At 51.9% G+C, this 22,028-nt stretch overlaps 1 protein-coding gene across 3 annotated transcripts in view; it reads right to left on the bottom strand.

Moving 5' to 3' along the window:
• Positions 1–252: 252 nt before the first annotated feature.
• SRL (sarcalumenin) overlaps positions 253–22,028 on the bottom strand; it is a 55,355-nt gene continuing 33,579 nt past the window's right edge. For 2 of the 3 annotated variants that reach the window (XM_050774243.1, XM_050774244.1), the window contains 5 exons: positions 14,974–15,075; positions 13,302–13,397; positions 7,895–8,011; positions 6,436–6,669; positions 253–3,834 (listed from right to left, as the gene is read on the bottom strand). In XM_050774243.1, coding sequence (XP_050630200.1) covers positions 3,023–3,834; positions 6,436–6,669; positions 7,895–8,011; positions 13,302–13,397; positions 14,974–15,010 — 1,296 coding nt within the window. In that variant the 5' untranslated portion in view covers positions 15,011–15,075 and the 3' untranslated portion in view covers positions 253–3,022. Of the gene's footprint in view, positions 3,835–6,435; positions 6,670–7,894; positions 8,012–13,301; positions 13,398–14,973; positions 15,076–18,351; positions 18,667–18,719; positions 19,854–22,028 lie in introns of all 3 variants that reach the window. The other variant, XM_050774242.1, reaches the window with a different exon arrangement.

Below are 22,028 nucleotides of genomic sequence, written 5' to 3'. Positions count from 1 at the left end.
GCACTGAGGTGCTGAGGAGACAGCAGTTCTTTAAGTTTCAGAGGACACCATGCCGGCCTGGGCTTCCTGGGTGGCTGAGAGCAACTCAGCCTCAGCCCCAAAGAAGGTCCTGGGGCATCCAGCTAACACACGGGTGGGCAGTTTCTTAATTTCCAGTCTCTTCCCAAGAAACTTACACATGAGTTCAGTCTACCAGATAAAAGGAGGACGAAGAGACTAACCTAGCTGGAGACCACGAGAAAGCACGCGGTGTTAAAGAGAGATCGGAACTTTATTGAGACTGATGAAATCAGAAACGAAAGAACACTGGAAAGGTTCAGCCACTGTCCAGGCACAGATCCTTCCAGACACTCCTCTTGGGGGAATCTCTGGATCCTTAAGTTTCCCCCAGTTGCTAATCCCCCACCCCAAAGAGTCAGAATTCTGCTTAAAGCCCCTCCACGGAGCTGGCCAGAAACCAGACACTGAATATCTGTGCGGGACTGATGGGCAGGCCTGTGAGCAGCAGAGACGAGAAGTCGGAGAAGGAACACGAAAAGGAAAACAGATACCTGACGAAAAGAAAAGCCCAAGGCAGGGAGAGCACGCTGATAACGTAGCCCCCTGAAAATATAAATATTGCATGAATGTATTAGCCTCATCCCAGCCATTTCCCCCAAAGCAGTGGTGACATCAACAGCTATGACAATGCCCACACAGTTGTGCGTGTTTTTTCGTTTTTGTTTTTCCCCTGACTACACAGAAAAACAGATCTGCCAAAGCAGCTCACAGCATGGAGAAGCAGGCCGGGGAAAGTGGGAGGGCCCATCCCCCAAGAGGGCAGACGGTACAGAAATGAGGTGAGGGGTTCTGGGGTTTGCGGAGGGTGGTTAATGAGAAGTGGGACAGATTCCATCTCATCAGCCCCTATCACAGGCTCCATGGATGCCCCTTGCAGAACTTACTTTTCTTTCCTGGTTGACTTGTTCCTTGGAAACATTGTCCTGAGTGCCCTGGAACCTCGGGTGTTCTTGTGGAAGGTTCCAGGCCCTCCACAAAGCCAAACGCAACGGCCCCTGTGACAGCATGCACCAGACTGATAACGATTCTGAGAACCAGGAATTCCTAACTCAAGGTTCTCTGCGTAGACCTAACCTGACGGCGAACTGGCTTACCCTGCCTGACCTCGGAGTGCCTCTCCCTCTGCCTGCCTTTCCACTGTCCTGGTCCAGGATGACTTCCTGGTGCCGAGCTGGTGCATCCTGACTCCTGCCTTGTGGGTAAGGCCCCCAGGACAGCTTGTTCCCAAGAGAAGCGGCTGGCTGTGCACAAAGGAGTCCCTCGAGGCAGCCCGGGCTGGGTCTCCTGGGCGTGCACAGACTGTGCACCACGCACATTTCACCATCCAAAGGCTGCTTCTTCCCTGCAGGGCCTGCTCCTCTGCTCCCCACCACCTGCTGCAGAGCCGTGCATGCTATAGCCTTGCAAGACTGTTACAAGCTCTCTACTCCCTCGAGTCTATGTGATCTCCCTAATATCTCTTGGCCAACATACACACATATTCACACTCATCGGTACTGAAGGCCCTGGCTTTCCTGCGGTGTGTTCAGTGGACATCTGCGTCAAGGTCAGGCGGGAAGGTCAATGTTAAGCCTTGGTGGCCGCCGACACCGAGTGGCTGGTGCTGGTTCTGACTCCTAGGAAATTGCTCCGAGTTTTAAGTGTTGATGCATCAGGGAATGGAGAAGAAAGGAAAGGAAAAGCCGTGATGTGGAAACTGCGAAGGAGCAACTCCGCTGCTGTTTCCACAGGGGAGTCGTGGAACAGCCTCCTCTGAAATTTGGGAGACACTGGCGGCCTAAGGAAAAGGAGCAAGGTCTCCACTGTCCTCTCTGAAACCCAGCGCCTTTGGGATCTGAGTTTTCCAAGACATGCAATAGACAAAGACACACTGCAAACCAATTAACCCTCTGAGCCCTTCCACGACCTTCACTAAAGTGACTTCCAAGAGTAAATTACCTGGGTACACCAACCAGTCCCCTCCTCCTGGGGATCGTGCCCCTGAGCCAAGCTGGCTTTGAGGAACACACCAGAGAAGTGGCAGTGGGGAAGGCAGATCCCCGTCCTTCCTGGGAACTCCTGTTCTTACTTGTCTAGTGTCCTAAACCACTGCCCCACCCCTTGAGGAAACCAGGAGCAAGTCCTGGGGATTGGCTCAAAACCCAGGTGGAGGCCGGGTGCGGCAGCTCATGCCTGTAATCCCAGCACTTTGGAAGGCCGAGGCATGTGGATCACTTGAGGTCAGGAGTTTGAGGCCAGCCTGGGCAACATGGTGAAGCCCTGTTTCTACTAAAAATACAAAAATTACCTGGGCGTGGTAGTAGGCCTATAATCTCAGCTACTCGGGAGCCCGAGGCAGGAGAATCGCTTGAACCCAGGAGGCGGAGGTTGCAGTGAGCTGAGATGGCGCCACTGCGCTCCAGCTTGGACAACAGAGCGAGACTCCGTCTCAAAAAAAACAAAAACAAACTCAGGTATATTCAAACCCAAGAGATTGTTCACTGTTGAAAGTCAGCCCAAAGTTAAGAGGCAGCCAAGGGAACAAACGCGAGACTGTGGGTGTGGAAAGAAGCCAAAAGGGACCTGACAATCTCTACGACTCAGGCCTTCGCTGTTTTCCCAGCTCCCAGGGGACAAGGAATTTCAGCTGCTTTTAGCTTTTTTGACCCTCACTGATGGAAGACACACTACAATTTAGCTGCTCTCTGTCATTCCAAGACAGGACCCAGAAAAAGCAGGTGGAGGCTGACTTGCATCAATCAGGCCTCCTCATTGAAGCAACAAGACAAGCACGCTAGAATTCACAGTTTCCACTCTCCTCCCTAGACCCACGCACCTGCCCCAACCCCTGGCCTCAATGAACTCCCAAATCTCCACTATGTAATAATTCCTGCCACTGTGGCTCAAAGGGTTAATAAACCAGGACTTCTCAGACAGGACACAAGCTCATTCACCAACAGGAACCCAAGAACCGCTATACCACCTAGTGCTTCCTGTAGCGATTTTTTGGGGTTTCGCTACACCCTGTTTTGTCACAGTTGAGAGCACCTGGATTCTTCCCTAGCCCGAGGCTACCCAGGAGGCCCGGAAGCTCCTGAGTGATGGCCCGCTCAATCTTCTCCAGAAAGCAACCTCCCATGTAGGAGCACTGCTGGGAGAGCAGTTTGAAACTGGAAATGGGATTGATGCCAAAGAAGTCCTTATAGGCCTCACGGTTGGGAAGGTCAAATTTGCTGACATTGGTCTTTGCCAGGATGGTCTTGAAGATGTAGAATTTATCAGGATCTTCCACAATGTCCTTAAAGACCAGTTCTCCATCACTGAAGAAGGTCATTTTGTCCTTGTAAGTCTGCAGGTAGCGGTCAACCAGGAGGGCGTGGATGCGGACCCGGATGGCGTGCTGGCGGATGAAGGCAATCTTGTTCTCCAATCTGTTCTCGATCACCTGATTCAGGTCTTCCAGGAGGGAGATCTCTTCTTGGAGGAACAGTTCCTGATGGGTGTCTGGCTTATACTCTTGTGGCCAGAAGGAGCTGACGTAAACCCTTGGGGGCTCTGTGACATTGATGAGAGGGGCCAGGCTCCAGAAGAGGGCCCCGTAAACCCGCATGAGCATTTGGGTGGCCAGATTGTCAGCCTTGTTCAGGATGATCCTTATCTGGGACTCACGCCCCTTCAACTGGCGGAAGAGCATCTCCAGCTCCAGACCCACATCCAGCTTGGTTGGGTCAAAGACGACAAAGATGAGGTCAGCTCTGTCGATGAACCACTGGCACACGTCGTTGAAGGGATACCCTTTGGGAGACAGAAGCGAGAAGTCAAACTGAGTAGACCTCCCTCAAAGCCCGCACACCTCCTTTCAGAACTGAACCATTCTGGGGGTTGAAAGAAGGAACAGCACTATGGATTTTCTGGGTGTCTAAAGACTATTAAAAAGTCAATGATATAACCTGTCCCTTGCCAACCTTCAACCAAGAACAACCTGATCCTTGTTTTTCTTGTTGGTTTGTTTTTTGAGACAGGGTCTCACTCTGTCGCCCAGGTTGGAGTGCAGTGGCATGATTACAGCTCACTGCAGCCTCAACCTCCCAGGTTTAAGAATCTTCCCACCTCAGCCTCCCAAAGTGCTGTGGTTATAGGCATGAGCCACCACATCCCACCTGATCATTGTTTTAATCTACTGTGAAATCCAAGTTTCCAAGAAAGCTAAATACCTGTTCAAAATGGAGATTGTCCTATTGTCTAAAAGGACCTGGGGCAATGGCAAAGATGCTGAGGGAGAGAAATGAGGAATTAGAAGAACATGAAAGAATGAATGCATTATTTAGGGGGAAGGAGTGTGGGCTTGGCATTGAGACCTGGACTAGAATTTGAGCTTTGCCCCTGGCCTGCTGTATATTAAATGCCTCTAAGCTCTACTTTTTTAGCTCCAAAATGACAAGAACAATATCAACATCTGAGTTGATATAAAGATTACCATGTTGCTGTAAATATAGGAGAGCACCTAAAATTCCAGTCATACAGCTGGTGCAGAATACATTTTAATTCCATTAGCTTCTTATTTCCTAGTTTTCTTTGCAAATAAGAAAACTGAGGAGATGAGGACTAACTATCTTAAAAACATTGAAATCTTTTTTTTTTACAATAATGTATAAAATTATCCAATGTGTAGTAGGGGTACAATTTACTATTATAATTATTAACATTATTAATATTACTAATGCTACTATGAATGTTGTTATACCATAATAATATAATTAAATATACTATAATATTACTAATATTACTACTATTATTAATTGCTTCTAATATTACTGCTAATATCATTACTACAGGATCTACTTATAACCACAATTGGAGTTGTAACCATAAACTGAGATCCACCGTCTGGTCACATATTCCCACACTGCTCTGTTCAGGACTCACTGCAGATAGCCTTGCCTCATGGCAGGACTCAGTGGTCTACTCCATAGCCGCATGCCTGGCAGCATCTGGCTTCTAGTCTTGTGGCCTGGTTGTCAGCCTTGTTCATTAAATACATTCACACTGTTGTACAACCATCACCGCTATCCCTCTTTGGAACTTATTCATCTTCCCAAATTGAAAACTCTGTACCCATTTAACAGTTACAGCCCATCTCCCCTTCCCCCGAGCCCCTGGTTAAAACCACTCCGGTTTCTGTCTTTCTGATTTTGCCTACTCTCATGTAAGTGAAGTCAGACAGGCCCAAAGTAGCGTTCCCCTGCTACCAGAGGGCAAGTAGGGCTTTGAAGAAGCCTGCTAAAGCCTTATGGGGAAGCAATCCTGGAAAAGCAGAAACCGGGAATAGGAAGAGTTGAAGGTCAGGTTCAACCTACAGCAGGCCCAGGAGCACCAGACCCAATTTAGCCAGAAGTCAAATATACTGTTACTGTGATCCAATTAGTCCAGGCCCTTGGCTACACAGGACAGACGGGGCCTCCCGGAGACAACTGAGCCCCAGCTTGAACCTCTCAGAGCTGCTTGCAGAGAGGACTAGGCCCCCACTTTGGAAAATATTGCCGTCTCCAAACCAAATCAGTCCTCGGGAAGGTAGGAGGACCAGGCACTCCAAAACCCAAGTGGCATCGCAGTGATGACAAGAAGGGGTGGAAGTTAAGAATGCTCCTCCTGATTGTGGGCAACACTGGGCACACGTCCTCTCCCTGCCTGCCTACCACCCACTGTCAAAAGTCGTTTTCTTTTCTTTCTTCCTTCTTTTTTTTTTTTTTTTTTTTGAGACAGAGTCTTGCTGTGTCACCAAGGCTGGAGTGCAGTGGCATGACCACAGCTCACTGCAGCCTGGACCTCCTGGGCTCAAGCAATCCTCGCAACTCAGCCTCCCAAGTAGCTGGGACTACAGACATGTGCCACCATGCCAGCCTACTTTTTATAGTTTTTGTGGAGGCAGGGTTTTACCATGTTGTCCAAGCTGGTCTAGAACACCTGGGCTCAAGTGATCCATCTGCCTTGGCCTCCCAGAGTGCTGGGATTACAGGTGTGAGCCACTGTGCCCAGCCCTATTTATTGATTTATTTATATGAGATAAGGTCTTACTCTTGCCCAGGCTGGAGTGCAGTGGCACGATTACGGCTCACTGCAGCCTCAACCTCCTTGGCTCAAGCAATATTCCCATCTCAGCCTCCTGGGTAGCTAGGACCACAGGCACATGCCACCATGCCGGACTAATCTTTTAAATTTTTTTATAGAGATGGAGTCTCACTATGTTGCTCAGGCTGGTCTTGAACCCCTGGCCTCAAGGGATCCTCTGTATTGGCCTCCCAAAGAGCCAGGATCACAGGCATGAGCCACCATGCCTGGCCAAAAATAATTTTTTGAAACAGAGCTTACACTGTTCAGAAATGAGGGCTAAATTACCTCTTTCTTGCTGCTTGCGGTTCTCGATGATGCCTGGTGTGTCCACAAAAGTGACCCTCTCCAGAAGTTTGTGGGGAACCTCAATGCCAATCAGCTTCTCTAGGAAATTCTGGCCAAACTTCTCAAGGGGTGAGAAGGAGCGGGCGCTGTCAGCAGCCATGACGATGCCCTCGATGGTTTTCAGCTTGGGCCCGTGCATGAGGACCGTGAACTCCGAGGTGGTGGGTTCGGCGCCTGGCACACGGGGTGAGAGGTGAAGGAATACGTGATCTCTGTGAAACGGACCTACTGAGAAGCATGTGTATATGCTGGATGTCACAGGGAGACTTTTGCAACAGAATTGCATATGTTGGCTAAGCTATTGGGGCTTTCTTTTAATTGTAGTAAAACATATATAACATAACAGTTACCTTTTTTTTTGAGATGGAGTCTTGCTCTGTCACCCAGGCTGGAAAGCAGTGGCGCAATCTCAGCTCACTGCAGCCTCCATCTCCTGGGTTCAAGCGATTCTCCCACTGGTCTGGAACTTCTGACCTCAAATGATCTGCCCACCTTGGCATCCCAAAGTACTGAGATTACAGGTGAGGACCACCACACCCAGCTAATTTTTTGTATTTTTAGTAGAGACAGGGTTTCACAATGTTGGCCAGGCTGGTCTCGAACTCCTGACCTCAGGTGATCCTCCTGCCTCGGCTTCCCAACATGCTGGGATTACAGGCATAGAGTCACCGTGCCCAGCCTTTTTCTTTTTTTTTTTTTTTTTTTTTTTTTTTTTGTGAGACAGAGTCGCGCTTTGTCGCCCAGGGCGTGATCTCGGCTCACTGCAAGCTCCGCCTCCCAGGTTCATGTCATTCTCCTGCCTCAACCTCCCCAGTAGCTGGGACTACGGGCACCTGCCACCATGCCCAGTGAAGTTTTTTGTATTTTTAGTAGAGATGGGATTTCACTGTGTTCGCCAGGATGGTCTCCATCTGACCTCGTGATCCACCTGCCTTGGTCTCCCAAAGTGCTGGGATTACAGGCATGAACCACCGCACCCGGCCCTCAAATTTCGTAGTGGCATAACTTTCCTTTTTTCTCTCTTTTTTTTTTTGAGATGGAGTCTCGCTCTGTCACCCAGGCTGGAGTGCAGTAGCGCAATCTCAGCTCACTACAATCTCTGCCTCCTAGGTTCAAGCAATTCTCATGTCTCAGCCTCCCGAGTAGCTGGGATTACAGGCATATGTCACCACACTTGGCTAATTTTCATATTTTTTTAGTAGAGGCGGGGTTTTTGCCATGTTGGCCAGGCTGGTCTCAAACTGATGGCTTCAAGTGATCCACTGCCTTGGCCTCCCAAAGTGCTGGTATCACAGGCATGAGTCTTCATGCCCGGCCAGTGATTTAACTTTTCATGGTGCTTTTACACCATGAAAACATAGCATTCAAATCCCAACAATCACACAAGAAGATTGATTACCTGTATAGAGCTGATAGCGAGTATTTTCCAGTCCAAGGAGGTAGTTTATCATGGTAGATTTACCAACACTCCACGGTCCCAGGAACAGCACCATGGGCTTGGAGGTAATCTCTCCGTCTGTGGGCGACAGGAAGTAGAAATGGAATAAATCCAACAAAAGTTCAGACACAGGGTATGGCACCGTACTCCAAAGCATCTCACCGTCCATCCAATTGAGTTGTGGAATTCTCCATGAATCAGATGTGTGTAGCCCCCAGTGGCACTTCTCTTGCTACATAAGTGCGATCACCCAGTAAAAAGACACAGAAGTCACTTTTGGGCCTTGCTCAGATCCTTGGCACATCTGCCCCCACCAGAAGAAGTATCTCCGTGAATTCAACGAACCCTGACTTGGAACTCACTCTGGGTTAGGTCTCCTGGTTAAATCTGGAGGAGAAAAGCTTATAGAAAAAGGAAGACAGAGCTTCCACATGGAGAGAATCTGGGTTGAGAATGGAGGATGGATGTGGAGCAGCTTGTATAATCTTGGGTGATCTGGACTCAGACCCTACCTGTCTCCAGCCTCTGCAGCTTTCCTCTCTTCCAACATGGGGATCCCCAAACTCCCAATACAGCCTAATCCTGGGCTCTAAGGCCAGTCTCTCTCTCTTTCTCTCCTCTTTTGCTTATAATGAGGGTCTCCGTTGCCCAGGCTGAAATGCAGTGGTGCAATTGTACCCCACTATGATGACTGGGCTCAAGCAATCCTCCCACTTCAGCCTCCCAAGTAGTAGCTGGGACTACAGGCATGTGCCACTATGCCCAGCTACTTTTTACATTTTTTTGTAGAGACGGGGTCTTGCAGCATTGCTCAGGCTGGTCTCAAACTTCTGGGCTCAAGCAATCCTCCCACCTTGGCTTCCCAAAGTGCTGGGATTACAGGTGTGAGCCATTGCACTAACCCTCTTCTAGGGCCACGCTCAAACACTAGCCTCTAAAGTCCATGACAAATTTGCCAGTGCCCAAAACCAAACAATGAACTGGCAATTCTTGGGTCCTGCATCCAATGTCCTTCCGAAGGCCATGTTGGGGAGATGACCCAGCCAAGGGCCACTCCAGGTGGGTCCCTAAGAGGAAAAATAGAATGCTCTAGTGCTTTCAAATCCAGCGGCCAGGGAGGGAAGGGGAGAGGCTTTCGGCGTGGGGTGTGGTCAATCTTATTGCAGATTTTCAGGCCTCAGCTCTTTCAGCTCTTCTCTGGACTACAGCACAGAGGGTCAGCCCTGCATAATTTAGCACCGAAGTTCTCCAGACTTGTCTCCCTGAGGCCAGCAGTTCGCCCGAAAAACACTAGGCACTCCCCTTTTGTTTCATTTATTTGTTATGATTTTAATTTATTTAATCTCTTGGTTCAAAGATCAGGAATATAAAATGGTAAACAGTGAAAAGTTTCCCATCTCCGTCCCAGTCTGCCTCAGCCCTCACACCCCCTGGAGTAGGTAACCACTGCTGATTTCTTACATGTTATTTTAGACATTTCAATGCATATGTAAGCAATATTAGTAGCTATCACATTCCCCATCTTTTCTTTTCTTTTTTCTTTCTTTTTTTTTTGAGACAGGGTCTCACTCTGTTGCTCAGGCCAGAGTGCAGTGGTGCGATCATAGCTCATGTAGCCTCGACCTCCCAGGCTCAAGCAATGCCCCCACCTCAGCCTCCTGAGTAGCTGAGACTACAGGCATGTATCACCAAGCCCAGCTCATTTTTGTATTTAGAGTAGAGATGGGGTCTTGCCATGTTGCCTAGGCTGGTCTCCAACTCCTGGGTTCAAGAGATCCACCCACCTCGGCCTCCCAAAGTGCTACTATTACAGGCATGAGCCCGGCACCCAGCACTTCCCCCTTTTTTTTTTATTTTTATTTTTATTTTTTGAGACACAGTCTTGCTCTATTGCCCAGGCTAAAGTGCAGTGGCACAATCTCAGCTCACTGCAGCCTCCGCCTCCTGGGTTTAAGCCATTCTTCTGCCTTAACCTCCCAAGCAGCTGGAACTACAGGTGCATGACACCATGCCTGGCTAATTTTTGTATTTTTAGTAGAGATGGGGTTTTACCATGTTGGCCAGGCTGGTCTCGAACTCTTGACCTCAAGTGATCCACCTGCCTCGGCCTCCCAAAGTGCTGGGATTACAGGCGTGAGCCCCCACACCCGGCCCCTATCTTTTTACAGAGAGTGCTGCCATGTGCTTCCTCTTCTGTATCTTGCTTTCGGATGTTCTGGTCTTCCTTCTCTGAGGCTAAAGCTCAGTCCTAACCAGGTGGAGTCTTATACAGGGCAGGCACACGTACATTGCCTGAGAGCAACACCATGGCCCTGCCCCATCCCTTCCTGCCTGTGAATACACAGGAGACACATCTCTGTGTAAGTCAAGCCCTGGCTGAGGGCCAGGAAGGGATAAGGAGGCTGAGAGGGTGGCAGGAGTCCCAAGTTACAGCCACAGAGATGTTACAGTCTCTTAACACCGGCCCAGGTGACGACAAGGAGAGCCCTAGATGTTCCTGTTCTCTGAGACAAGCCACAAACAGGGCCCTTTCCTGGTGCTGTGGTTTCGGCTCCTCACAGCAGGGGGCACCGCTGGCCTACGCACGAGGTGGGAGGTGAGCCTGGGAGAGGTTACAAGGAAGCTGGCCAGAGACTAGGAGTTAGGAGCCAAGCCCAGAAGGCGAGCGCAGGGGCCAGAAAGCAGGCCCGCCCTGCAGAGCGCCATGCCCTGGGGACACTGGAGCTCCTGGCCCCTGCTGCTGTCCACATAAGTTTCCTGGGAGGGCCAAGCCTCTGGGTCTTAGGGCCAAGAGAGGAAGAGAAAGCCTTTGGGAGGCTCTGTAAGCTCACACCAATGGCTGTGCGTCCGCTACAAAGGGGGCGATAACTGGCTCCTAGACTATGAAAAACAGTGTAGGCAGCTGTGGAACCGGGTATTCCCTGCTTCCAGCTGTTTGATCCTGGGTAATCCAGCACGTCTCTGGGCCTCAGGTTCCCCTCTGTAGACAGGAAGAACACAAACCCTATTATACCCTGGCCACTTACAGCCATCCGGAGCATCAAACGAGATCACATAGAAACAGCCAGATTAACACAGGGAAAGACTTGTAATCTCATTCACAAAACAATAAGATACCATTGCTAAATTTTTTAAAGATGAGTAACTTTTTTTTTTTCAGTCGGAATCTTGCTCTATCACCAGGCTGGAGTGCAGTGGTGCAGTCTTGGCTCACTGCAACCTCCATCTCCTGGGTTGAAGCACTTCTTCTGCCTCAGCCTCCCAAGTAGCTGGGATCACAGGCAGGCACGCGCCACCATGCCTGGCTAATTTTTGTATTTTTAGTAGAGATGGAGTTTCACCACATTGGCCAGGCTGGTCTTGAACTCCTGACCTCGTGATCCGCCCGCCTCGGCCTCCCCAAGTGCTGGGATTACAGGTATGAGCCACTGCGCCCGGACCAAAGATGAGTAACATTTTTAAATGGCATTGCTGTTGGGAAACAAGGATTCTCATCTACTGTTATTAAGAGTACAAATTGGTATCATGGGAGACAATATGGTAACAACTAGCAAAATGTTTAATTGCAGTGTTCCAATTTTTTTTTTTTGGGGGGGGACAGGGTCTCACTCTGTCGCCCAGGCTGGAATGCACTGGTGCAATCTCAGCTTACTGCAACCTGCAATCTCTGCCTCCCAGGCTCAAATGATCCTCCTGCCTCAGCCTCCCAAGTGGCTGGGACCACAGGCACATGCCACCATGTCCAGCTATTTTTTATTTTTTTAAGACGGAGTCTCGCTCTGTCACGCAGGCTGGAGTGCAGTGGCACAATCTCAGCTCACTACAACCTCTGCCTCCCCAGTTCAAGTGATTCTCATGCCTCAGTCTCCCCAGTAGCTGGGATTATAGGCACCCACCACCAGACCCAACCAATTTTTGTATTTTTAGTAGAGACAGGGTTTTGCCATGTTGGCCAGGCTGGTCTCAAACTCCTGGCCTCAAGTGATCTGCTCGCCTCAGCCTCCCAAAGTGCTGGGACTAGAGGTGTGAGCCACCGTGCCTGGCCATAGGATTGTTTTTAAAAGTGCTATGAGCCATCGCGCTGTGCCCCAATTTTTCCGTGTGTTTTGTTTGTTTTGAGATGGAGTCTTGCTCTGCTGCCCAGGCTGGAGTGCAGTGGCAGGATCTAGGCTCACTGCAACCTCTGCCTCCCGGGTTCAAGCAATTCTCCTGCCCCACCCTCCTAAGTAGCTGGGATTACAGCTGCCCGCCACCACGCCCGGCTAATTTTTGTATTTTTGGTTTCATTGGTCAGGCTGTTCTCGAACTCCTGACCTCGTGATCTGCCTGCCTCGGCCTCCCAAAGTGCGGGGATTACAGGTGTGAGCCACCATGCCCGCCCCTAATTTTTGTATATTTTGTAGAGACAGGGTCTCACTATGTTGCCCAGGTTGATCTCAAACTCCTGGGCCCAAGCCATCCTCCCATCTCTGCCTCCCAAAGCACTGGGATTACAGGCATGAGCCACCGGGAAGGTGCTGGTTTTCCAGAGCATGGCATGGTCACGCAGGGGAAGAGCACACAGCCGTCAGAGGGAAGGAGGCGGGACTCCACACACACACAGCTCATGTAACAGGATCCCATGTTTGTAAAAACAAAAAATGACATCCATCTGTGTGTTCACACATGAAGAGGAAATGCCTGGAAGTCTTCACTATAACAATGGGTTTCTCTGGGAGTCGAATTAAAGAAGTTGGAGGTCAAGAATAGAATTTTTATTTTTCGACATATACTATTCTGCATTATTTGAATTTTTTGCAACAAGTGTGTCTTATTTTTATTATTTTGAAAACCAATTTTGTAAAGAATCCAGGCCCAAAGGAAGCAGAGAGGAAGGGCAATAGGAGGAGGGGAAGGAACGGAGTGATCAAAGGACTCAGGCACCACCTGTGAGTAGACAGGTGGCATCTGTGGCTCTCCAGTACAGGAGGGATCGAAATTGGCATCATTGCCCTTGAAAACTCAAATGTGCATGACTGGAGCATAAAGGCTTAAAACCAAAATGCATCTGTAACACCCTGGGAAAGCATCGCGCTCTGCTGGTGACAGGGTAGCTCCGTGGTGGAGGTGTCGTCCTTTCCAACTCCCAGGGGGAGCCCAGACCCAGACCCGTGAGTCCTCGCACACGTCATGAACGAGCTCCTGAACCTGTGTGGGCACCGGGGGAGTACGGGCTGGTCAGTGGTGCGACCCCGCCAACAGGCCTGTGCCGTACCTGTGATCTCATGCCCTACCTGTGATCTCATGCCCTACCTACGAGCTCATGTCCTACCTGTGATCTCATGCCCTACCTGTGATCTCGTGCCCTACCTACGAGCTCATGTCCTACCTGTGATCTCATGCTGCCGGAGCTCATTGTACTTGTAGGACTGCTCCAGGGGCTTGATGGATGAGTGGTAGATCTTCCGAAGCCGCTGAAGCACCGCTGGAGACAGAGAGGGCCAAGGGAAGAGCATTAGGCAGGTGCGATCCAGGCAGCTCCTCCATTGTGGAGGGGTCTCACCACCCAGGGCAGCTCCACCCCTGCCTGGTGGGGAGCAAGCGCTGTTTGCAGCCCAGCGACTGTGCAATGTATTTGCGTTTGGGGAGCTGGCCCACATCTCAACCCACAGAAACCTCCCACCCACCCCCAAAGCCTCCTGAGCTGTTTGATTATTTTATTTTATTTTATTTATTTATTTATTTATTTATTTAAATTTATTTTTTTGAGACGGAGTCTCGCTCTGTCGTCCGGGCTGGAGCGCAGTGGCCGGATCTCAGCTCACTGCAAGCTCCGCCTCCCGGGTTTACACCATTCTCCTGCCTCAGCCTCCCGAGTAGCTGGGACTACAGGTGCCCGCCACCTCGCCTGGCTAGTTTTTTGTATTTTTTAGTAGAGATGGGGTTTCACCGTGTTAGCCAGGATGGTCTTGATCTCCTGACCTTGTGATCCGCCCGTCTCGGCCTCCCAAAGTGCTGTGATTACAGGCTTGAGCCACCGCGCCCGGCTGGCCTATTTATTTATTTTTTTAGAGACAGGATCTTGCTCTGTCGCCCAGGCTGGAGTGCAGTGGTGCAGTCATAGATCACTGCAGGCTCTAACTCCTGGGCTCAAGCGATCCACCCACCTCAGCCTCCCAAAGTGCTGGAATTACAGACATAAGCCACTACGCCGACGTTTTTTTTTAAAACCTCTCTCCTCCTTCCTCACCTCAATAGGTGTCTGAAACCTTGTCTCGGTCTGCAGCCTCACTGCAAGCCCTTTCTTTAGTGGATGAGAATTCCATCTCTGTCGCCCACCTGTGTGTGTGCTCCCTGAGGCTTAGAAGGCGAGGAGGCCCAGCATCCAGCAGGCCTGCAGAACGGCACCCTGGCCCTGGCCTTGGCCTGTCACTGTACTTCCAGACACTCCCGGGGGTGGGTCAGATAATCCAGGTGGCCTCTTTCTAAGAGGAAGCTCCCTGCTGGGAGCCCACAGTAGGAGGGAGGCACCAATAGGAAGGCCCATGGGGTGGCGAGTCAGGCTAGCGAGACTCTACCCCTCGATCCGCCACCCCCTAGATGTGTGCAGGAGCAAATCGCTGCCAGCCTGAGCTCCATTTAGGTGGTTCATTGATTAAGAAGAGACAAGCCCTGCTGCAGTCCTTGGGTTTCAAAGATAAAATGAAATACCACACATGACATGGCTTTATAAACTAAAAATCACAGCAAAGGAGATGGGTGTGTGTTAAGCATCCTCCCCGCACAGCATGGGGCCACACTGGATTCGCCCACACTGGGCCGTCTGCTCGGACGGCCCTTCCTCCTCTGTGCCCACCTGAAACCCCGAGGCTTGGACCCCGCTCACAGAGCCTCCTCCATGAAGCCTCCCACATTCAGGGCTCTCCTCTTCCCCAATGTCCCCTCCGGCCTCCAAGATACAGCCCCAGCGTGCCCTGGCTCTCAGGAGCCTCCAGGAGTCCGCCTGGGCCCTGGCGGGCTGGGCTGTCCCAGCCCTGGGCACATCTCCCTCCCCTGGTTACCAGAGTAGTCATCAGATGGCTTGTCCTCATTCAGCATGAGGGTCTTCTCGATGTGGGAGCGGTCCCTCAGTGGGGCTTCTTCATTTGCATCCTCCGTATCTTCTGTGGAGAGAAGCAGACAGCCAGGTGAGGGCCAAGCGAACAGCCAGCTGAGCTCTGTGCCCCGGCGAGGCAGACGAAGGCTGGACCTCAAGCAGGGGCTCAGCGGGGTCTTGCCAAGTTACACTGGACTGAGTTCTGCCTTTAGGAAGGAATTTAATCATCCAAACTCTATGAAGCTCCATGTGCAATGTATTCACATTCGGGAAGCTGGTCCACATCTCAACCTGCAGAAACCTTCTTATCTATTTATTTCATATATTCAACAAATATGCATTGAACACCTTCGCCATGCCAGGCACTGAGCATCATGCTGGGAATGCAGTGGTGCCCAAAACAGGCACAACTCCTGCCCTTAGGCAGTTGCTCTTAGTCCAGCGGAGTCAGAGATGATAGTCTTTAAAGTAACGTTGGGGCCGAGTGCAGTGGCTTACACCTGTAATCCCAGCACTTTAGGAGGCCGAGATGGAAGGATCACTTGAGCCCAAAAGTTTGAGACCAGCCTGGGCAACACAGCAAGACCCCATCTCTACCAAAAAAATTTTCCAGGCAGTGGTACACACCCATAGTCTCAGCTCAGGAAGCTGAGACAGGAGGATTCTCTCAACTAAGGAGGTCAAGGCTGCAGTGAGCCATGATCACCCCATGGCACTCCAGCCTAGGTCACAGAACAAGACCCTGTCTCAAAAAATTAAAACATCAAACATCTCTGGAGGCTTTGGGGGTGGGTAGGAGAATGCCTTTTGGCTTGAACTCCAGCCTGGGCAAAAGAGGGAGACCCTGTCTCAAAAATAATAAAAATAATAATAATAAAATGTAATCATTACAGATGATGAGGTGGCCACAGAAGGAAACATTCTGAAAGCTAAGTGGGGCTCAGGGTGTGCCTGCACCAGTGGTCTCAGCAGCAGGGTCACAGAAAGCCTCCCCAGGTCTCTGCTCAGGGAGGGAGTTAGGTGAAGGGTGGAGAGAAGCGTTCTGCGAAAGCCCCAGACGAGCCTTGTTTAGCAAGAAGCAGGAGAAGGGGAGTCCGGCTGCAGTCAGGGAGGCCTAAGTGCTGGGGAGCTGCTGAGGCCTGACCGGGCAGGACCTTCCACAGGGCTTTAGGTCTCATCCCAAGCGCAATGGGAGCCAGTGAGGGGCTCCAGGCAGGCAGCCGCCGAGGCCACATGAGCATTTCATCAGGATCACACTGGCCGTGTGGGAAGGACGGCTGGGAGGGCCACTGAAGGGTGTGTGTGTGTGTGTGTGTGTGTGTGTGTTGTGTCTGTGTGTCTCTGTGTCTGTGTATGCCTGTGCATGTCTGTGTTGCATATGTGGGTCTGTTTCTGTGTGTCTGTGTGTTTCTGTATCTCTGTATCTGTGTGAGTCTGTGTGTATCTACGTGTGTGTGTGTCTCTGTGTTTCTGTGTCGCTGTGTGTCTGTATCTCTGTATCTGTGTGTATATTTCTGTGTCTGTGTCTGTCTGTTGTCTGTATCTGTGTGTGTGTCTGTGGATCTGTGTCTGTCTCTGTGAGTCTCTGTATCCATGTGTGTGCCTCTGTGTGTGTGTATCTCTGTATCCGTGTGTATATTTCTGTCTGTGTCTCTCTGTTGTCTGTATCTGTGTATCTGTGTGTCCGTGTGTCTGTGGATCTGTGTGTGTGTGTGTGTGTGTGTGTGTGTGTTGAGGGGAGCAACTGTTGCTTCTCACCCAGAGATCAAGTGATGTGGGTGCCTGCTGCAGGCTCCCAGGGAGAGGGAGGCTCCCGTTCCTGAGCCTATGATATCACAGCCGCTTCTTCCCAGGCTGCCTGCACAGAGGATTTTAGGCGAGTAGAAGAGGGGTGGACTCGGGCCTTATGGGGCAGAAGGAGGCCAGCTCCACTAGGGGTGAGAACCAAAAAAGAGTCCATGTGCCTCTTGCAGCATCTCATGACAGTGACTCTTTAAACCAGTCCCAGGCAGCCCCAACCCCAGACCCAGAATAGGGAGCTGACTGACCACAGCACACACCCGCCCTTATGTAGTACAATTCCTGACAGGTAGTATATAAATAGTATGTAGATAGTATATAAATTGACTGGGAGTGGTGGCTCAAGCCTGTAATCCCAGCACTTTGGGAGGCCAAGGTGGGCGGATCATGAGGTCAGATCGAGACTATCCTGGCTAATACGGTGAAACCCCGTCTCTACTAAAAATACAAAAAAAATTAGCTGGGCATGGTGGCATGCCCAGCTACTCGGGAGGCTGAGGCAGGAGAATGGCGTGAACCCGGGAGGCAGAGCTTGCAGTGAGTTGAGATCGTGCCACTATACTACAGCCTGGGCGATAGAGCGAGACTCTGTCTCAAAAAAAAAAAAAAAAAAAAATGCCAAGCGTGATAGTACATGTCTGTAGTCCCAGCTACTCAGGAGGCTGAGGTGGGAGGATCGCTTGAGCACTTGAGCCCAGGAGTTAGAAGCTGCAGTGAGCTATGGTTGCACGACTGCACCCCAGCCTGGGTGACAGAGCAAGACCCTGTCAAAAAAAAAAAGAAAAAGAAAAAAGGATGTAAATGAATTCTGCAACAAAGCCTGTGGGGAAGCCATCTTGGAGAGTGAAGACTTGACCTTGACCTCTACCCTGAAACCCCACTCCTGGTCTAAGTCCATGCACTAAGCAGATGCAGCCATGAAGGTGCCTGACTGACCCTCGCATCGGCTGCAATTCTCACACTGCCCGAGAGCTTCGGCCCTGTCCTTCCCCCTCTGCTCCTGGCCCCCAGACTTTTGAGGGCAGCCTTGGCGGCTTTAGGTGGGCATTTGAGAGACAATGGTGGTCACAGCCTGAGTTCTCATCTCATGATCCTGACCCCTCGGTCCTGGTTCTGCAATGCTTCCTACAGCCTAGTCTTCAAGGGGAGACCCCAGTCCTAGCCCACTAAGGGAATCATCAGGGAAGTTCCCAACCCACCCCCATCCACTCCCTGCACGTCCCTCCACCCGCCAATCACAGGGCACCGATCATGCCATTAGCTCCCTGCTCCTTTAGGTTGAGGCAATGGCATGGGCTACGGCGCATCAGGGACCCTAAAGGGAGGTTCTGGGGGCCCCTCTGACCCCTCTCACTGCCCCTTTCAAACTGGAGGCCAGCAGCCAATGCACAGCCTGAAGGCACCTCCCTGGGCCGGGACCCTGAAAAGGGCCTGCCACCCTCTGCCACCTTCTTCTGTCCCTGCCTGTCCCCTGCACACAAGACTTCCAGGGAGAATGCAGCTGCCCAAGGGACGGGGTTGCTATTAGGGAATTAATTCCTACCCTGGGCAGCAATGATGGGACTCTCCCTCCCCTGATGTCCCTCCTCAGGCTCCTCTGCCTTCATGTCCAGGGTCTCACTGCCCACGGACTCCGCATTCAATTCCTCCGAGCCAGGCTGGGCCCCTCTGTCCCTGTGGCTTGTGGTTCCTGTGGCTTCCTGAAGCTCCCCGCCTTCCTGGGGCTCCCCAGCTTCCTGGAGATCTCCGCCTTCGTGGGGCTCCCCGGCTTCCTGGGGCTCCCCGCTTTCCTGTGGCGCTCCACCTTCCTGGGGCTCCTCGGCTTCCTGGAGATCCCTGCCTTCCTGGGGTTCCCTGGCTTCCTGGGGATCCCCACCTTCCTGGGGCTCCCCGCTTCCTGTGGCGCTCCACCTTCCTGGGGCTCACTGGCTTCCTGGGGCTCCCCGCTTTCCTGTGGCGCTCCACCTTCCTGGGGCTCCTCGGCTTCCTGGAGATCCCTGCCTTCCTGGGGTTCCCTGGCTTCCTGGGGCTCCTCGGCCTCCTGGGTCTGCGTGGCCTCCTCGGAGGTGCCCTCTGCTTCTTCTGAGCTAGCCCCATCGCCACTGTCCTCTTCAGACTCCTCTTCAGAGGGAACTCCTCCTTCTTCCTCGCTTTCACCTCCATCGCCACTTTCCTCTTCAGAGGAGGCCTCATCTGCGTCCTCCTCGGTCATCTCTGGGGCCTGGTTCTCCTCAGTGTCCCCTGCCTTGGCGCTCTGGGCGCCCCCAGGCTCTGCACTGGCCTCTGCAGCTGGGCCGGGCTCCCCCTGGTCCTCGGTGCCCTCACTGGCTTCTGTGTCAATATCCGGCTCCGACTCTCGCACAATAGTCGCGACATCAGGGGCTTCCTCTGGCACTGCAGGCTCCTGGCCAGGCCCAGGGCTGCCCTCGGCCTCTGTGTTCAGTGAGTGGAACCCATCACCCTCTGAGTGAGGAGAGGCCCCCTCTGCCTCCGGCTCTGCTGTCCCTGCCACTGCTTCCTGCACCGGGCTGTCCCCTGGGACCTCCTGGACTTCCTCAGGGAGTTCATGGCCCCCAGCCTGTTCTCCTGCCTCTCCACTGGCAGCTCCCTCCGTGGGGAGCCCAAGCCCAGTCTCCTCCTCTGCTATTCCCTCTCCAGAACTGGGCTCTGGCCACTCCTCTTCCACAGGCCCCTCGGCCCCTCCTGAAGGGAGGGCGCTTGCCACTGGTGGGCCATTCTTTTCCTCCCCAGGCCCCGCAGAGTCCCTGTTGTCCTTTTCCCCAGGTGGAGGTGACTCTGTGGCTGAGGCATTGGAAAGGCTGGCTTCAGGATCGGAGCCCGGGCCGGGGGCAGACACGGGGGTCTTCTCGGGGCTCTCGGCCTCCCTGCCATCTGGGCAGTGAAGGAGCAGTTTCTTGTCTTGAGGGGCTGTGTCTGCATAAAGCGCCCTTTCTTTCTCCTCTAGACTTGCGTCTCCAGCAGAGAAATGATTCTCCAACAAATTGCCAACATCCTCTGTGCCACCCGACGCGGAGACTTGCAGTTCTAAATGATTAGAACATGATTGGTCAGTTTCACAGGGTTGGCACTGGCTGTGTTTCTCAAAAGAGTCTACATCAACCCAGCTCCCGTCTTCCGGGATGTGGTGTTGGCCTGGTGTGCAGTGTTACGCCTATCAACCTAGGTCTTCAGGACTACCTCGTACGTAGAGAGCGGAATAGGTGTTATCCTGCCTCCCTCCCAAGATGTGGAAACTGTGGATCAGGGAGTTAAAGGACTGACCCACTGTCCATCACTAAGAAGTGAGCAGCTGTGCTAACCCGAGAACCCCCGCGACCCTGGCCCTGACCTTCAACCTTCCCGGCTTGGTCCTGATGACTGTATAGGGAGGGAAACTTGGATGAGCCCTTCCAGTCCTTCCTCATCCTTGCTCATGGGCATGTGCAGCCGGGCTCAACCTTGGAGATGCTTCCAAGATGGGACAAATGCCTGTGCATCCCAGCTCGTGGCAGTTCCTACCATCATTAACCAGCAGGCTTTTAATACTGCTCTCAGCAAAGGAGTGAAAACAGGTGTTTGCAGGCGGGATAATCTTAGGTTACAGGGCACAGTGCTTAGGGGATTACTTGTGGCTCTCAACCTTATTAAGTCACACATCTAACCCTGTCCCAGTAAGGGCAGGCATTTGCTGGCCTCCCTACCTTAGATTAGAGGGCACATGGCCTGAGGAGGAGATATCCAAAACAGGCCGGGCCTGGCTTCCCGAAGGCTCTGGCCAACCCCTTCCAAGGGGATCCCCTTGTACGGGACTGCAGCTTAACCCAGAGAGTGGAGGGCTCAGGAAGAGAGAAGAGTAGGGGCCTTGTCTGTGCCAGAGACCTCTGTCAAGGATCAAGTTTAATATGTTCGGAAAATGGGGTCAGAAAAGGCCAAGTGTGGTGGCTCATGCCTGTAATCCCAGCACTTTGGGAGCTTGAGATAGGCAGATCACCTGAGATTGGGAGTTTGAGACCAGCCTGGCCAATATGGTGAAACCCCATCTCTACTAAAAATACAAAAAAAGTAACCAGGTGTGGTGACACACACCTGTTATCCCAGCTACTCAGGAGGCTGAGGTTGGAGAATCACTTGAACCCGGGAGGTGGAGGCTGCAGTGAGCCGAGATCACGCCACTGCACTCCAGACTGTGCAACACAGCAAGACTCCATCTCAAAAAAAGAAAAAAGAAAAGAAAATGGGGCCCATTAGGCCCACCCCTCTACCCCGTCCCCAGGCTAGGGTCTGTTTATGGGGGACATTGCAGGTTCATGGAGATGAGGGGACCACAGGCTCATGCCTCGGGGCAGCTGAGGCGGTCTCTGTTCTCCCTGGACTCTCAAGGCCCCTCTCTGAGGAAGAGCACCCCACCTATCTGCTGGATGCAGACAACCCCCCTCTCTCAGGCCACCACTTGCTACTCCCATCTCTCCTTCCCACAAAGAAAAGTCACTTCTTGGGGTACCCCTTCTCCCTCAGGGTGCCCACCCTTGTTCCCCAAAAGCTGGGGCGGCCTCCAGGGATCAGAAGCAAATATTTTCTCATTAGTTCCCATAGACAGCCAGCCTGCTGTCAAACTCAGAAAGATGTGAAGCTTGGTGCCTTTTACTACAGAGGAGCCCCGTGGATTGAAATATACAACTTTTCCCCCAGCACTTTCATATGCACGGCCCTTTAACCTGCTTTATGACTGTCAGAAAGATTTTAGAGCTGAATTAGTGAAAGTCCAGAGATCTTTGCCCTGCCCCAGATACGTCACTACTAGGCAGCTAATGGGTGACCAGAGCCCAGAACTGCCCAGCGCCTGTCCAGGCTTCCATGCCATGCTGTGCTTAGCGGGGCACAGGGAAGCCCTTCCTGCCGGCACCTCTGCTCCTGCCTGCACACGCCTTCTCTCAAGGCTCATGCTCCGTACTGGTCCTGGCTCCTGATTTACAGGAATCCAATTTAATTCTGTGTTCCCAGGGCCTGGGACCCTGCCTGACCCACAGAAAGTGCTGGAAGAGGTCCGCAGTTAGATTTGGGTACTGATAAGAATTCCTGGTCTCTCTGTGGGGGACAGGACAGGGAGCTGAGTGTTGCTCATTTTAATCTTTCGTCACCACCTACATACCTGTAAGTCCTGACTCCTTCACCTACATCTCTAGCTCTCTGCCTTCCACCCCTGCAGAAAAATCTATGCTG

This window comes from Macaca thibetana, chromosome 20 (assembly GCF_024542745.1).
Source record: "Macaca thibetana thibetana isolate TM-01 chromosome 20, ASM2454274v1, whole genome shotgun sequence".
Classification (NCBI taxonomy): domain Eukaryota; kingdom Metazoa; phylum Chordata; class Mammalia; order Primates; family Cercopithecidae; genus Macaca; species Macaca thibetana.
The sequence above is the reverse complement of the archived record's forward strand: the minus strand, read 5'-3'. Positions and strand labels throughout refer to the sequence as shown.